The 16,284-nt window shown below is 43.2% G+C and overlaps 1 protein-coding gene and 1 non-coding gene across 2 annotated transcripts in view; both read right to left on the reverse strand.

Moving 5' to 3' along the window:
- PTCD3 (pentatricopeptide repeat domain 3) overlaps positions 1–15,681 on the reverse strand; it is a 35,869-nt gene extending 20,188 nt beyond the window's left edge. The window contains exons 1-10 of the mRNA XM_063131928.1: positions 15,648–15,681; positions 14,390–14,435; positions 12,969–13,037; positions 10,445–10,549; positions 8,944–9,070; positions 8,338–8,453; positions 6,975–7,048; positions 6,044–6,131; positions 5,892–5,952; positions 2,610–2,692 (exon numbers count right to left, since the gene is read on the reverse strand). Of these exons, the coding sequence (XP_062987998.1) occupies positions 2,610–2,692; positions 5,892–5,952; positions 6,044–6,131; positions 6,975–7,048; positions 8,338–8,453; positions 8,944–9,070; positions 10,445–10,549; positions 12,969–13,016 (702 nt within the window). The 5' untranslated portion in view covers positions 13,017–13,037; positions 14,390–14,435; positions 15,648–15,681. The remainder of the gene's footprint in view (positions 1–2,609; positions 2,693–5,891; positions 5,953–6,043; positions 6,132–6,974; positions 7,049–8,337; positions 8,454–8,943; positions 9,071–10,444; positions 10,550–12,968; positions 13,038–14,389; positions 14,436–15,647) is intronic.
- Positions 2,800–2,944, reverse strand: LOC134413517 (small nucleolar RNA SNORD94). The gene has a single exon (XR_010026523.1). It is a non-coding gene; the product is annotated as a small nucleolar RNA SNORD94 (small nucleolar RNA).
- Positions 15,682–16,284: the final 603 nt, after the last annotated feature.

Consider the following 16,284-nt stretch of genomic DNA (forward strand, 5'->3'; position numbering starts at 1 on the left):
ATGATATAAAGATGCAAATTTCACCATCTCCTAGACTGTAGATTTATGCCAACTGTCCCCAACAGTGAAGGACTGCTCCATTCCTGAACATTTATCAGAGCACCTACACCCAAAATTGGAAGTTATTTGGAAATCAAGTCACATTGAAACCAATAGGCCTTACATTTACATAAACCATGTGTGTGTGTGTGTGTGTTAATTCCAATTCATAAGCCAAGGCTTTCTGACAGTCTTCAGCAGCCCAAAGCAATTCCTTCTTCAGTGATTCAGGCATATACTTCTCCGTGGGCCCCTGCCAAAGGAAGTGAGGCAGGTGGCTACTAGGAGGAGGGCTTTCTCCGCTGTGGCATGAGCTCCCCAGAGAGGTTCGTCTGGCGCCTACACTGTATTCCTTCCGTCATCAGCTGAAGACCTTTTTATTTTCTCAGTATTTTAACACTTAATTTAACTTAAATTTAAACTTTGCTGTTTTAATTCCATATTTTAATCTTTATCAATTTCTGCTGTGTGGTTTTAAACTGGTTGTGCTTTCTATTTTGTATCTGTGTTTTTAGACTGTTGACTTTTTTATTATGCTTTTCATGGTTTTAATTTTTGTGAACCGCCCAGAGAGCTTCAGCTATTGGGTGGTATAAAAATGGAATAAATAAATAAATAAATAAATAAATTTATCTTACCGCCAAACTTGATGATATCTCCAATCTTTAATTTTATTTTTGGAAAAAGCAGCCCTTAAGGATTAGTGAGAATGCATTAAAGCATGGGTTCTCAACAAGGGGGGGAATTCCCCCCCGGGGGGAATTTTAGGGTTCCGGGGGGCGGGGGAATTGGGACCACTATTCAGCAAAGTATGAAGTCCTGTAGATCATGTCTTCCTACACATGTTATTAAAAATGTCCCAGAAAAGTGTCATGTCGTCTGCAAAAGCCAGGCCTTTGCTCTCTTTTCCCTCCCTCCCTCCCAATCCTAGATGTTTCAAGCTTCCCATTTAAAGGGGCAACGCAAAGGAGCTGAGAATGTAAAAGGGGCCATGCTTTGCGCTGCCACTTTAAATGGGACTAACACAGAAAAAAATAAAAGATTTTCAATATTCTATGCATATTATTTGGAATGCACCTTTTGAGTTAGACTATCTTGGGAAGAGGGGAATTATATTCTGAACAATGGTGAAAGGGAGAATGGAGCAAAAAAGGTTGAGAACCACTGCATTAAAGCCTTTGGGGTATTTGAAAGTACTTTGTCAATGTTAGGTGACACAGAGCCATTTACAAAAAGCACGTCTACTTGCAACTTTTGTGATATCCACAATAGCAAATGGAAAGTTGGGTACTTACAGTGAAGTTCCATCCCAATTCGGTGTGCAGGAGAGACATCCTCCCACCACCCAGGACAGGCAAGGAACATGTGACCTGCACTCTAGGAAGATCTCTTCTCGATCCTCCCAAAGTGCAGGACACGGAATAACGGGCTCAAATTAAAGGAAACCAGATTCCAGCTGGACATAAGGAAAAACTTCCTGACTGTTAGAGCAGTGCGACAATGGAATCAGTTACCTAGGGAGGTTGTGGGCTCTCCCACACTAGAGGCCTTCAAGAGGCAGCTGGACAACCACCTATCATAGATGCTTTAGGGTGGCTTCCTGCATTGAGCAGGGGGTTGGACTCGATGGCCTTGTAGGTCCCTTCCAATTCTGCGATTCTATGACCAAGCTTTCTGCCTTTGTCTTAGCCTCTGTGGCTCCTCCCAGCCAGCCAGTTCTTTTCTAGCTGAGCATTAGGACAAAGTAACTATTGAGGAGCCGTCAATGCAGTAATTCAAAATCAGAAGGTAGAAAGGAAAGGGAGAAAAAAAACCTGCATTGCTGGGCAGTGGGAGGAGTTAATCCACGATGGATGTCTCCTTCGCACCAGATGGGAACGGCATCTTCTTTCTCATTTGTAATGGTGCAGCCTATGGAGGCCTGCGGAGTGCTGCTGTACCACCAGCATTTGCATTGATACAAGCCAGTGAGTAACACCTCCTGCGAAGCAAGTAGTATCAGGCGGGCCTGCAGGCTAAAGGGCACTACAATTTGGTGTTTGTTGTGTTGGACATCTGATTGGTGTAAATCCCACTTACTCGCCTTCCCTTTGTAATCCATGGACACGTGGATGGATGTAGATGGACACTTGTGGCAATGCTAAGTGAGATGTCCTGTCCGTGCTTGCTCAGACTGTTGGCTGATGCACTGGTTAATATTCATGTTCTGCTGACTCAGGGAGGACCCCCGGTCCTGTAGATGTGGACAGAGCTACTTCTCTCTTTTCTTGCCCCCAACATACACTCCTTTTTATCCCTGTGAGGCTTTGGCAAAGGGCTTCAAAGAATAGAACTCTGCTGCATCAAGTCCAACGCAATTAGGGATATTGAAATGACCGAACAGCCATTGCAACCGATTCTACCCATTCCTGGCTTGACACAGACCATACACTCAGCTTAAGCCACAATATAAACAAACCCTTTGCCACGGCATCCTCTACTTAGCTCAATTCTCATATTTATAAGGGCACTTATTGTGTTACAGTAAAAGGGTGGGGTATAAATTCACCTAAATAGATATTTCTCCTTACTTCAACAAGTTCCCATCTTTCAGTGTATCTCTCCTTCACTTCTACGGCTGCAGAAACCAGTGCATTGAAGGTGTACACATCAGCTGAAAGAAATGGAAAGTCAGTTAACACTGTAAGCCACTGTAATGAGTAGTGCAGTCGAATAGTACAATTCGGCTGCACGTCATGGTTTGCCCTGATTATTTCTAAGGCAGCTCAGTGTAAGGCGAAGTTCTCATGTGAGCCAGGCTCCAGGCAGGCAGCCACATGCCAGCAATGCCGGAGCACAGAGAGCTCACACTCAGCTCCCATGGTCTAGCTGAGGTCCGTACCCCTGCGCCAATCATCATCGCTGCAAACAAACATTCAAGCTGTCAGAAAGTTACACAATAATCCAAAAACCATCGACGGGGAGGGAAGGCAAGTTTACGTCAAGGACACAGGCCAGAAAATCATAGGTCGCATTCGGACGACACAATAGTCAACCCTGTGCTAATAGTCAACTCCATGGGTGACTATTTTCATGTTGCCTTGGGTGTCCCCCTAAATAGTCATCCATGGAGCTGACTATTAGCACAGGGTTGACTATTGCCCAACCCCAACCCCCTCTCTGTCCTCCCCACCAAAAAGCGGTGCTGGTTCCCATGAGAACCCCCCTTTGTTCCGGGGCCCCCCACTGTCAGTACCTGGTGCCTCGCTCTCCTCTTCCTATTCCGACAGTAGGGTGACCCGACACAAAGGGGGGTTCTCATGGGAACTAGCGCCACATGGGATGATCGCAGCACCCTCATGTTCCCCAGGATGTGCACATCCCTGGGAGGGGCATCGTGTGCACATCCCATCACTGTCAAATATCCTTGACAGCACCAGGCAAGCGTCTCCTTCCGCCCCGCCAAATGGGGGAGAGGAAGAGGCCCTCAGCATGGTGGAGGGTGATGAGCGCCAGACGCTGTCAAGGCCAGTGACAGACAAGGGTATCACTCCACCATGCCAAGCTATCCATTTGGATATGGGGTTGGCGGGATGGAAATCCCCCCAACTCCATATCCAAACAGATGGGGGGGAAGGGAGATGATGGCCTGATGCTCCCTCTGCGCCTTGCCGATATCCACTTCAGATATTGGGGTGGGGTGGGGGTGGGGACTTCTCACGAAGTTTGACGCTGCAGCTGCAGGAGAGAACCTTACACCCCTATGCCCCAACCTCCATTTGTGCATATCCTGGGAATAACCAAAACAAAAAATCAACAGTGTGCAGAGTTGACTATCTGCACAACTGTTGATTATTGTGTGGTGGGCTCCGTTGACTATTCCACATGCCTGCAGAATTGCAAGGAAAGCGTGGCAGAAACCCTTGCCGTTCTTGCCCAGCAGGGCTCTGTAGGCATGTGTCATCGGACGACACAACAGTCAAGGGTTGATTAAATAGCCCACTAGTCCACCATTGACTATTGTATTGTCGGTCGAGCATTTTCCGCACAAAGCAAATAATCAACGGTGTGCAGAGTTCATTATCTGCACAACCATTGATTGTTGTGTCATCTGTTGGGCTCCATGGATTATTTCCCCTGCCTACAGAGGTGCCAGGCAAGAGTGGCAGAAACCCCTGCTGCTCTTGCCCAGCGGGGCTCTCTAGGCAGGGGAAATACTCCCATCCCAGAAAGTGCTTGGGGAGCCGTCAATGGTGTCGAATCTGGATGGGGTGCTGCGATTGGTGGCTCCCCACGCGCTTCCTGGGACAGGCACATGTCCCTGGGTGGGGTGTCGCCAATCCCGCCACCCCACGTGTTGCCCACGCCCCAGAGGGAAAATGCTGGCGACTGGGGATGCTAGGAACTCCTGCCGCTGCTTGAGCGGCAGGAGCTCCTAGTGTTTCCCATCGCCAGCACTTTTTGGCAAATGGAGGGCAGGGCACAGGAGGACTGAGTGCCTCTTCCTGCGTCCCGCCCTCCATTCGTGATTTGTTGCTATGCCGAGGGCAGGGGGATGGTGTCAGGAGAAACTCTCCTATCAGCATCTCTCTCCGCCCTCGGCATAGCAACAAATGGGGAAGGAGGCATTGCGGAGGGATACCATCCCCTGACAGGTCTCCCTCTGCAACGCCACCTTCCCCATTTGTTGCTAGGATGCTGTCAAGGACAGCGTCAGGGGAGCGTCTCCCTCCACTGTGCCGGGCTATGTTGCTATAGCCGCCCAAATCCTTGTTGCTATTGATGCACCAAAAGGAGGAAGCAGGGCAGAGTGATCTTATCTCCTGACAGGAGAGGATCTCTTTCCCTCTCCTCCTTCTTGCTACGGTGATGGCTGGGCTGAAAGATGCACCGCAGCCATCACTGCAGCAAGTGGTGTCTCTCCCCACCGCCTCCCCAAGGAATGGCGGCACTCTAATATCGTAAGTGGGAACCAGAGCCCCCATTCAGTGGGGAGTGTGGAGGGGGGGGGGAGAGAGCAATAGCCAAATCTGTCTTTACAGCCCACTCCACGGATGACTATTTAGCATGTCTCCCAAGGGTGACCTGCGAATAGTCATCCGTGGAGTGGACTATTCACACAGGGTTGGCTATTGTGTCATCCAAATGCGCCCACAATGACAGCCCCACCTGTACTACAAAGGAAAGGGCAAGTCACTAAGCAGTGTCCCTACTCTCAGTATTGAGAGTGCGATATGGCTGCAAGAAAGGTAAATGCTATTTTGGGCTGCATTAATAGCTTCCAAGTCACGTGAGGTCCTGGTTCCTTTCTATTTGGCCCTGGTTAAGCCTCATCTAGAGTACTGCGTCCAGTTCTGGGCCCCACAATTCAAGAAGGACGCAGACAAGCTGGAGTGTGTTCAGAGGAGGGCAACCAGGATGATCAGGGGTCTGGAAACAAAGCCCTATGAAGAGAGACTGAAAGAACTGGGCATGTTTAGCCTGGAGAAGAGAAGATTGAGGGGAGACATGGTAGTACTTTTCAAATACTTAAAAGGTTGTCACACAGAGGAGGGCCAGGATCTCTTCTCGATCCTCCCAGAGTGCAGCACATGGAATAATGGGCTCAAGTTACAGGAACCCAGATTCCGACTGGATATCAGGAAAAACCTCCTGACTGTTAGAGCAGTACAACAATGGAATCAGTTACCTAGGGAGGTTGTGGGCTCTCCCACACTAGAGGCCTTCAAGAGGCAGCTGGACAAGCATCTGTCAGGGATGCTTTAGGGTAGATTCCTGCATTGAGCAGGGGGGTGGACTCGATGGCCTTGTAGGCCCCTTCCAACTATGCCTGATGAAGTGTGGCATACAAATGAAACATTTCCAGAACTCACCATTAAGCCTGTTATTCAGTAACTCCGTATACATGTCAAAAGCATTTGTGTATGCTCTATGCTGCAAGAGTTAAAACAATAAGTTAGAAATACTGGTATATTAATGAGAAACAACAGATGCAGGTATGCTATAAGGAAGATTACAACTGTACCTTCACCATTCCTCGGATCATTGTGCAATAGGAATGTGCATTTTTTTCTGGCATCAGATTGAATATTCTCTCAGCATTGTTGTTCTTCCTGTTATTTGGAAAATAGCATGATATATCAATTTACATCTTTGCAAATATTCTCAAAATTGTATGTACTGAAAAGGTCATGCCTGGTGGCTGCTCACATCTAATGTTGCATGTTTAAATGTGGCATGTGTACACACATCTATACCAACCCAGAAAGATAATATATTTCAGGCCATACTATTGCATTAGATGTTATGGTGTCCTTGGGTAGGTAACATACATCACAACATCTAAATATTGTGCCAGTCTGCACCTAATTATTCACACATTGGCCTGTTATGTACAATACTTACCCTTTGTTCAGGAAGGGTAAAGATTTCAGAAAACCTGGGTAAAATATGCAGGTACACAGTACATTTAGACATCACAACACTTATATAGTGATCAATCAAATGAGAGCAGAAGTACAATTCTGCTGTTCCACCATATTGCTTGAGCATGTGAGCTTGCTGCCCCACTACACATTCAATGTACACATTTTTTGTGAATGTGTGTAAGCCTGCCTTTCATAATTCCTTTGTGCTGTGCTATCAGGTGTATACCTATATAGCATTTCAGGACTGTGCTGGATATTAATTCGCCCTATTCACATTTGGTTCACAAACACTGTGCATTAGAATCATGACTGACCATTCATAAATCAAATACTTTTTAAAATCTAGAATGTACTCTGAAGATTAAACAGCACATTATGTTTATATTCAACCACATTTACCACTATGTGATCTGACGATTCACTCCCGCCCTCTTCCTTTTTTAAAAACGGTCTAAATGACACATCAAGAAATACCCAGGGTTCCGTATGGGAATACCCCAAGGAACTGCTAGTGCCATTTTCTTATACCTCCACTTAATGCCAAGGCTATCAGAGATATTCCCGAAGTTGCTCCTGTGCCTTCTCCCTTTTGCAGCTTCTTCCTGCAAAAGGAAGATTTGAAATGTCAGTCTTCTAGCACATGCTTAATTGTGCATGTAAGAAATCTCTCTGTAACCAATGAATTAGAAACCTTTTAGGGAAATAAGGGTACAAAACAGGAAGTCAAGAGTAACCAGACAGCTCGATATTTTGATGCCATTTTAAATATGTTTCCCCCTCCCTTTATTATGTCTTCACATGGAAGCTGGCTAGAACTGCTATGGAATGGCATGAAAAAGCAGTATGCTCTTTCAACACTGAAAGGTTCAGTTTCTTAGGAGACCATGGACTCATAACAATAATTTAGAAATACCCTGACCTTATATAAACCCTGTTTTCAGTACAGTTATATACTGACAATTCTTATAAGGCAGGGACGGGGAACCCTTGGCCTCTGTAAGTTCCCTCCAAAGGCCCTCCCCCAGTGCTAGAGAAAAGCAACCTTTCTCTGGCATTAAGCAGGAAACTCGCCCTTATCTCTGATTGAAATACTAATACTAATTATTATTATTATTATTATTATTATTATTAATAATAATAATAATAATAACAACAACAACAACAACAACAACACATTTATTTGTTACCCGCCTCACCCTCTGGATCGATGCAGGGTACAACACAAATGCTAACACCATAAAATACATATAACCGATTAAAACTAATACATTATTAAAAGCAACACATTATTAAAAGACATCTTAAAATTCAACTGGGTAGGCCTGCTGGAAAAGATCAGTCTTTATGGCTTTCTTAAATTCCAGAAGACTGTTAAGTTGACGAATCTCTCCCGGCAGGCCATTCCATAATATGGGTGCGGCAGAAGAAAAGGTCCTCTGGGTAACAGTTGCCAGCCTAGTTTTGGCTTCCCAGAGGACCTGAGTGTGCGGTGCGGATTGTACAGGAGAAGGCGATCCCACAGGTAATGTGGACCCAAACCAGGTAGGGATTTAAAGATAATAACCAACACTTTATACTTTGCCTGGAAACGAATTGGCAGCCAGTGAAGTGATTTTAAAGTTGGTGGAATATGGTCACCCCTAGGTTTCCCCACTCAGCACTAGAGAAAGTCTGCCTTTCTCAAGCTGTGAGCTGCCCTTTTCTCTGTGCACAGAGAGGCACAGAGCAACCACCCCTATGATGTTGAGGCAGGACTTTGGGAGGAAGGGAGGGGCCTATCCCCTGATCATTTGGCCCCGGGGGTGACCCGGATGACAATCCAGCCCCCTGGGCTTCTACAGTCCCCTACCCCTGCTATATGCCTATCTACTAGTCACCCACACTTGCTTACCGGTTCTTCCAACTCGCTGTTATCTCCAGAGTTGCTCCCCTGACCAGGCTCTCTATCTCCATAAAAACATAAGAGATCCAGAAGACTGTTTGATGTCTCCAAAGATATGCTAGTTCCTACAGATGGGAAAACCACAAAGTGTAAATCACCAATTTAGAGCTTGTCTGCATGTCTGCATGTGTATTTATATTGTTTGGTCACTCTTCTCTTAATGTCTATTCTTTGGCTTTATTATTTTGATCTTTGCTGTAAGACACCTTGAGCTTTGAAAATGTGGGATGTATATGTTTTAAATAAATACTGACAAATGATCTTGTTCACTCATTCATTTTGCATTTATCATAAACCTCATGAAGCAGGCTATTCATTGCATAAGTTCATGATATGACAAATCAGGTAGCCCTTAAATCAGTTAGAATCTTTACTAAAGTGTAGTTCTATAATTCAATACAAATAGCAACTCCATCTCATAACAACTTCAGCCAGACAGAGGATTTAATTTCATAGTGCAGTCCTATGCATGTCTACTCATAAGTACATCCCGTTAAGATTAATACTGCTTATTTCTAGGTTAAGTGCACATAGGACTGCAGCTTTAGCTAATACCTGCTTGCAGGAGTTGATCATACATATCCACAGAAGTTTTTAGCTTTCTGAGCAGGATTTGATTTTTAAGTGCCCTCTCACTCATGTCTTCAAGCTGCAATACATTGAACCCCTCTGGCATGAGACCCTAAAATAAGGTGAACAGAAGACAATAATTTTCAGATTAGACTTAATATAAACTTGCAACATGCCACCCTGCCTACACTATCCCTCTTTTGAAAAACTGGAGGACTGATTGGAGTCTTTAGATGTCTTTCAGTTCCTTTTAAGCTTTTGTATGAGGCTGCCTGATTTGTATTTCTAGCCAGACATGACAGTATGGCTATATATTAGCTATAGGAAAGTAAAGGAACCTCTCGTGCGAGCACTTGAGTCATTGCTGACTCCTAGAGGAAGGCCTGCTTTTGCTGACGTTTTCTTGGCAGACTTTGTAGCGGGGTGGTTTGCCATTGCCTTCCCCAGTCACAGTTACCTTTCCCCCAGCTAGCTGGGCACTCCTTTCACTGACCTCGGAAGGATGGAAAGCTGAGTCGACCTGAGCCGGCTGCCTGAGAACCAGCTTCCGCTGGGATCGAACTCAGGCCGTGGGGAGAGTTTCGGCTGCAGTAACTGCCGCTTACCACTCTGCGCCACACGAGGCTTATATATTAGCTATACACAAGTGATAAATGCCCTTTAGACACTCTCTCAACCCCCAGCAATCCATCTTCCAAGTATGCTGTTCTCTCACTTCTCACAGCAGTGGAGAAACAGCGCTCTTCTCCGTGATCACTAGGGGATGAAGGAAGAGACTTTCACCTTAACACACACAGCAATCCCTAGACTCAGTAGACAGGAAGGGGAAGTTTAAACCTCTCCATCCTTGCAAGCTGAGAGGTGTTTGTGTGTGTGTGTGAAGAGTGGGTAGGTGGTGCACACATGCACATACATGAAGCCACCCCACCTGCCAGCTGACATCAGATGCCAAAAAGATTGTGCGCTCCTGGTATGAGAATAAAGTGATTCTTGATTTTGCATGCACCTTCACACCAGCCTCACAGTCTCATTATTCTACAGTAGAAATCAAATGTATGACCTAAGCACAGTGCTCTCTAGATGTATTTGGACAGCAATTCCTAGCATTCTCGCCCATTGGCTGTACTGGCTGGGACTGATGGGAGTTCAAGTCAAAAACACCTGGGAACACCTAAAAGAACACTAGGTTCATCTATGGCCCAACATCTCTTCTCAGTACTCAAGCAGATCCTAGAACCCAACATTGCACCAGGTAATGTGCAGCTGTCTACTTGAGGTGGCAATGGGCGCATATATGAGCTTTAGTATCATTCACGTCACACCACAAAGGAAAATGTTTGTCTGAACAGGACCCTTATACACCTGTTTCAAGTGTTGTTTTAAACTGTATTCAAGTCAACTTTGATCTTGCTATTTGCTTACAGGATCTAGCCATTTTGCCTAGGACAGAAGTGAATGTGTATGAAAACAGAAGCATAATGTTTACCGGTATGTGAGGTTCAGCGATATCCTTCTCAAAATATTTAGGATGTTTGTCAACAACGAATTTGGCTGCATTTTTCCCAGATTCTTTTGATAAGGAGAATGAATGCTATAGAAAGAATATATTTCTATTAGTTTTTTTAATAAAAAAAAGAGAGTTGCAATCCTGAAGGAGAATGAAATAACTTTTCTGTGATTCTGACTACTATTAATTCATTCTGAAGCATTCGCTAAACATCTGCCCCATCATTTTTTTCATAATGGCTGCATTTGGACAACAGAACAGTCAAAAGTTAATGGTCAACTTCACGATTATCAAGGGGACACTCCCCATACAACATGATTCTAATCAACCGTGGTGTGGATTAAGACCAGCGTCAAGCTGACCATTAGTCAATGGTGTGTTTGATTGACACATCCTCTGCCCTCTCTCCCCACCCCCTCAGTCCTCCTGCTGATATCCCATCAGCCACTGCCAATTCTGTTGGCTGACTAGAGCGGCAGCTGCCACTTTGGTCGCTCTTGCCAGGGGACACTATAGCTGCAGAAAATAACCAACTTTTGCGACAAAATAGTCAACGGTGCCCGACACAACACAAAATAAACAACGGTTGTTCAAATAATCAACTCTGCACAGCGTTGGTTATTTTGGCCAAATGACCAACAGTGGTGTGGAAAGGTCCCGACAGATGACAGAATAACCAACTATTGACTATTTAGCCCATTGTTGACTATTTAATCCAGGTTATCATGTCATCCAAACCCAGTCAATGGCTGAGTTCGGACATGCTAATCAATGGTTGTTTTCATTTTGTTCCTATTACACACACACACGTTGATTAGTGTGTCGTCCGAACTCAGCCACTGTCTCTATTTGTGTTTAAAATGACCTTAGCATATGCAGTGGAAGATCAAATAAAACCTTCTCCAGTAAATAAATATGATAGATTCCATAAGGAGTGAATGCCAGATTCCCCAGGGTGTTTCTTTTAAATGGGTGATGGCACCAAGATGGTGTCATCAAAAGCGGGTGGAATAGAATTGAGAATGGGGTGTTTTTTTGGTGGGAGGGATAAATTTAAAGAGTTATACCACATATCTTAATATAAAAGAAATAGTTCTGAAAATATTTTAAGGCAGTCTAAGGACTGCTTTAAAATATTTCAAGTTTCTACAGTACCATACAAAGTGCAAACAAGCAGATTGGCTGCCTAACCGGGGAAACAAAATAACTGGTGCTGCAACTCATATACCGTATTTCTTCGATTGTAAGACGCACACTAATTTCAGTACCACCAACAGAAAAAAAAACCCTAAGACACACCCGCGATTCTAAGACGCACCCCAATTTTAGAGATATTTATATGGGGGGAAAAGTGCATCTTAGAATTGAAGAAATACGGTATTATAGTCTGCATGTTTTGTTACAAAGAGAATCTCTGTGCTGAAAAAAGTAACGTTTTATTTTTATTATTATTATTTATTGCATTTTTATACTGCCCAACAGCCGAAGCTCCTTGGGTAGTTCAGTTCACAAAAGCTAAAACCATTCAAAGTATAAAACAAACAGTATAAAAACATGATAAAAATTTTAAAACATACCATACATGATTAAAACATCTTTAAAACATTTAAACATCTCTAAAACATTCTAAAACATTTGAAGTGGTTCTACACAGAGTTCAACTGATAGCCAAGTTCAACATACAGCTGGCCTTTCGTCTTCCACCTAATCCCTGTTCCTGGGCAACCATCAGACAGAGAGGGAATGAGATGCCTCAATCCTAAAAGCACACTTTCATGAATGCAAATGGTACTAGAGCAGCCTTTCTCAACCTGGGGCGCTCCAGATGTGTTGGACTACAACTCCCAGAATGCCCCAGCTGGGGCATTCTGGGAGATGCAGTCCAACACATCTGGAGTGCCCCAGGTTGAGAACCACTGTACTAGAGTCTTCCATGTATACAAGCTTACATGATTTTATTGAGGACCACTTAAGGATTTCAATCTATTAGTGATGTAAATATATTAGTATCTAGTATCTATTAGTTGTTAAGTATAAGAAAGTAAACACACGTTAAAACTGTGTGTGTGGCTATCTCAAGGCTAAACAGAGGAAGACTATCTGTGAGCAATTACCTTGAGATAGAAGCTGTACTGGGAACCTTGCCAGGATTCTCTAAGATATCATGGTGTTAATGATATGAATATACCAAAGATCCTTGAGGCTGGGTTAGCCTAATCACAGCTGTATGTAATTTAGATAAGAACTGTGTATATATGTATATGTGTATAGCTTTTGTCACTCTGCACAATGACACGGAACTGTTAAGAAGTCTGAAGCTAATAAACTTACTCTGCTAAGTAAGACCTGCATTGTGAGCTGTGTTTCTGAGCACAAACAGAATTCCCAAGGAAAAGTTCTGGCCCCAACATTATTATCATAATGAATAAATACTAACAGCTGTGGTCCAAAATGCTAAACCATTCTGTTTCTGGCAAAAACAGTTTAAAAAAGGATTACTTACAAATTCAGTACTAGTTCTAGGAATAAGATATGGATCATCTTGAAACATGTAGTGAACAGCTGTGGTATCCTGAATAAAAGAGGACAAAACATTTAAATTGCAGATCCTGTACAGAAAACATACATTGTGGATTCTTCATCCCACGTTGCTGAGGTTAAACATCTTCTCTAAATGTTTTGAGTATCACCAGAAACCTCTTCCATTTTATATTATGGTTTTATACTGTTGTTTTATACTTTGAATGTTTTTAATTTTTGTGAACCGCCCAGAGAGCTCCAGCTTTTGGGCGGTATAGAAATGTAATAAATAATAAATAAATAAAAGGACTATTTTGAAGGCAGCACTTTTACTGTACATTCATTATGTATTATTTATTAAATTTATGCATTGCTCCCCACTGCAAAAGTAGTCTTGAAGCAACTCCCACCCCCACACACACAATACTGAAGTTCATTAATTATGGCAATAATAAAGTTGGCAAATGATCAGTTACATAGGGCCCATACTTATCTAACAATCACTTTTCTTCCTCTTAGAGGTAATTTGTAGAAACATTTGGAGCCATGAATGTTGGGACAATTCACAAGGTGTCTTAGGATGCAATCCTATGGGTTGTCCCTTTGAGGATCATAAGCCCCAAACACGGAGGCTGATGATCATCCTATACAGGGGTAGGAGGAACATCTGATGAGATCTTTGCCTCCCTGATTTTCCACCCTGCATTTTTTCGCTAGATGGGCTTTTTTGTCCATCTAGCTCAGGCACTTTGGAGGGGATAGGAAGGGGGCTGGAGAAGCCTCAGGATAGCTTGTATCCTGACACCTCCAGTCCCCACCCCATCCCCAACCACTGAAACACCCCATTCTCTGAGGTCGCGTTCTCAGCCATGGAGAGCAGTTAGCACAGTTCTTTCCACAGTGGCTGCGAGGAGACGGGGATGGATCTCTGATTCCAACCTCGGATCGGATAATCCGAAATATCCCATGCCTCCTCAGACGCTGTCTAGAGGCCATCAGATTGTTCCCTTATTCATCAATTTAAAAATGCAGCAAGAGTTTTCCAAGCTGGAATTTGTCAAGTGTTCAAATATCATCACTATATGAAAAATACTGTTATGTTACTATTTTTGCAAGGGAGGAGGTATGAGCCCAGGTATGGTCTTGAGGATGAGCACTTTATAAACCGGTGCACCATTCTATCCAGATTACTTTTGCACTCTGGAGTTGGAAGTTACTGATGGAATAATACGCTTCTTTCAATTTATGCAGAATAAGATTAACACAGCATGCTGTCTATGAAGAAGTAATATTAAGAGTAATATAAAAACAAAGCTAGAAAAAATATTGTGTTTTGTAGTATGTGGAGTTTCACGTATTAAAAAAATGTACTAGCAATGCACTGTATCTTTTAAAAGCACTTACCCTGTTTACAGTTGATGCAAGTGCCTGGAGAACTGCTAATTTATCCCTAAATTTAAGAAAACTGTGTTAAATATTTGGTTTTCAGCATATGGTGCAACACATTAAAATGCGTTAATTCTGAAGTAGTGAACTATGGTATCTTTCTGGATCATCCATTTGGTATGGGCTTTGGAGGAAGTTTTGCGATTTTGGAAATTCCTAGATGGTCAATTACAGAAAGTGGTGCAGGGGACGACGACCCCTGCTGAACTCCGTGGCCTTTGGTGTCCCTTAGTATTGCACCTTGTTCCCCAAGCTTTTTAATATCTGTATGGAACCATTAGAAGAGGTGGTCCAAGGATCTGGAGTGTAATGCCATAGAAGTGACACACAGCTACCTCTATCCATTTTCTCGGATTCTAGGAAAATTGTTGAGGTTCTGAAACTGTGCTTTGAGGCAGTAACAGGTGGAAACCAGGTGCTCTTGGTTAGGAAAAGACCTGATCTAGGGATAGGGTTTCGCCTTTTTTGGATGGAATAGAATAATAACAACTCCCTGGGAAATATCAGGTCTGCAGGCTGGGAATACCCTTGGACGCTCAGATAGAAGGTGTGACCAGGGGTTCTGTGGCTGGGGGTTGCCACTGTGCTGTTCCTAGGAAGATCCAACCTAGGTTGATCATAGTGACACATTTCATGGTTACATCCAGATGGAATTGCTGCAATGTGTTCTGCATAGGGCTGCCTCTGAAAAATTGCTGGAAAATTCAGCTGATCACCAAGGCTTCTGATGAATGCTCACCTGTGGGAGCATATCACACTAATTTTACAAAAGCTATTCTGACTTCCAATTAATTTCTAGGCACAATTCAGTGCTGTTTACTACATTTAAAGTCTGAAATCGTCTGCCAATTTTTAAGCTCTGCAAGCTCTTCTCCACATTCCTAAGTGGATGTGGGAATTTCTTGGCTGCACCCCAGGAAGTTCATTTGGCCTCATTTCTCTTAACGGTCCATCAACAAGACCTCTTTGTTCCAGGACTAGGAGGTATTTGGTCATGGAGTATTGTTTTAATACAATGATCTGGCTTTTTTAATTTTCTATCTGCTGGGCCTGTCTTTATTTTTAAAGGTTTTATGGTATTATTATCATTTATGCTTTTTCTGAAAGTTTTTAAACTGTTATAAGCCACCCCTGAATGTTGCGACTACAACGGAAGAGCAGGATGTAAATTTCCTACATAAATAAATAAATAGAGCATTTAAATGTAACTACTCACCAGGATTTTTTTCTTGGAAGACATATACTTCCTTCAACAGCTTTGAAAAACAAAAATGATTACAATCATATTAGTAAAGGATATATGTCTGCTACTATGAAAAACTTAATTTTGCAAACAATTATTCTTAGGTATAGTCACCAAACTTAATTATTTTTAAAATAAATGCTTAAATAAATAAAATAAATAAATGTTGCCTGTTACACAACCAGCACTATTCTAGAGAGTAACCCTATGGTCCATGAACAAGCATCTCAGGGACAAGGGGGTGGCTGGGACGACAACTTCCAAGGTTGGAAATACCACTATGACCTCAGAAGGAGATTCAGAGATCTGCCCCTTTGCAGCCCCCTGATTTATCCAGAGCCTCCTCCCCTCCCCCTCCAAAGCAATATAGGAGATTGCTGCCAGCTTCAGCCCATCAGGGCACAGGTATCTTGGAAGCTTCTAAGTTCTTGGGCTTCCAAGCAGAGAGGCTGCAATCCATAGGATTGCACTCCTAATCACATTTACTCAGAAGCAAGTCTAGTTTCTGTAAAGGTGACCTTCTTCTAATTAAATATACTTAGGATCACATATTACACTCAAAGAAATGCAGGGAATTTCTCAATATTTGAAAGTATACTTTTTAGGAGTA

This window comes from Elgaria multicarinata, chromosome 1, assembly GCF_023053635.1.
Source record: "Elgaria multicarinata webbii isolate HBS135686 ecotype San Diego chromosome 1, rElgMul1.1.pri, whole genome shotgun sequence".
Lineage (NCBI taxonomy): Eukaryota > Metazoa > Chordata > Lepidosauria > Squamata > Anguidae > Elgaria > Elgaria multicarinata.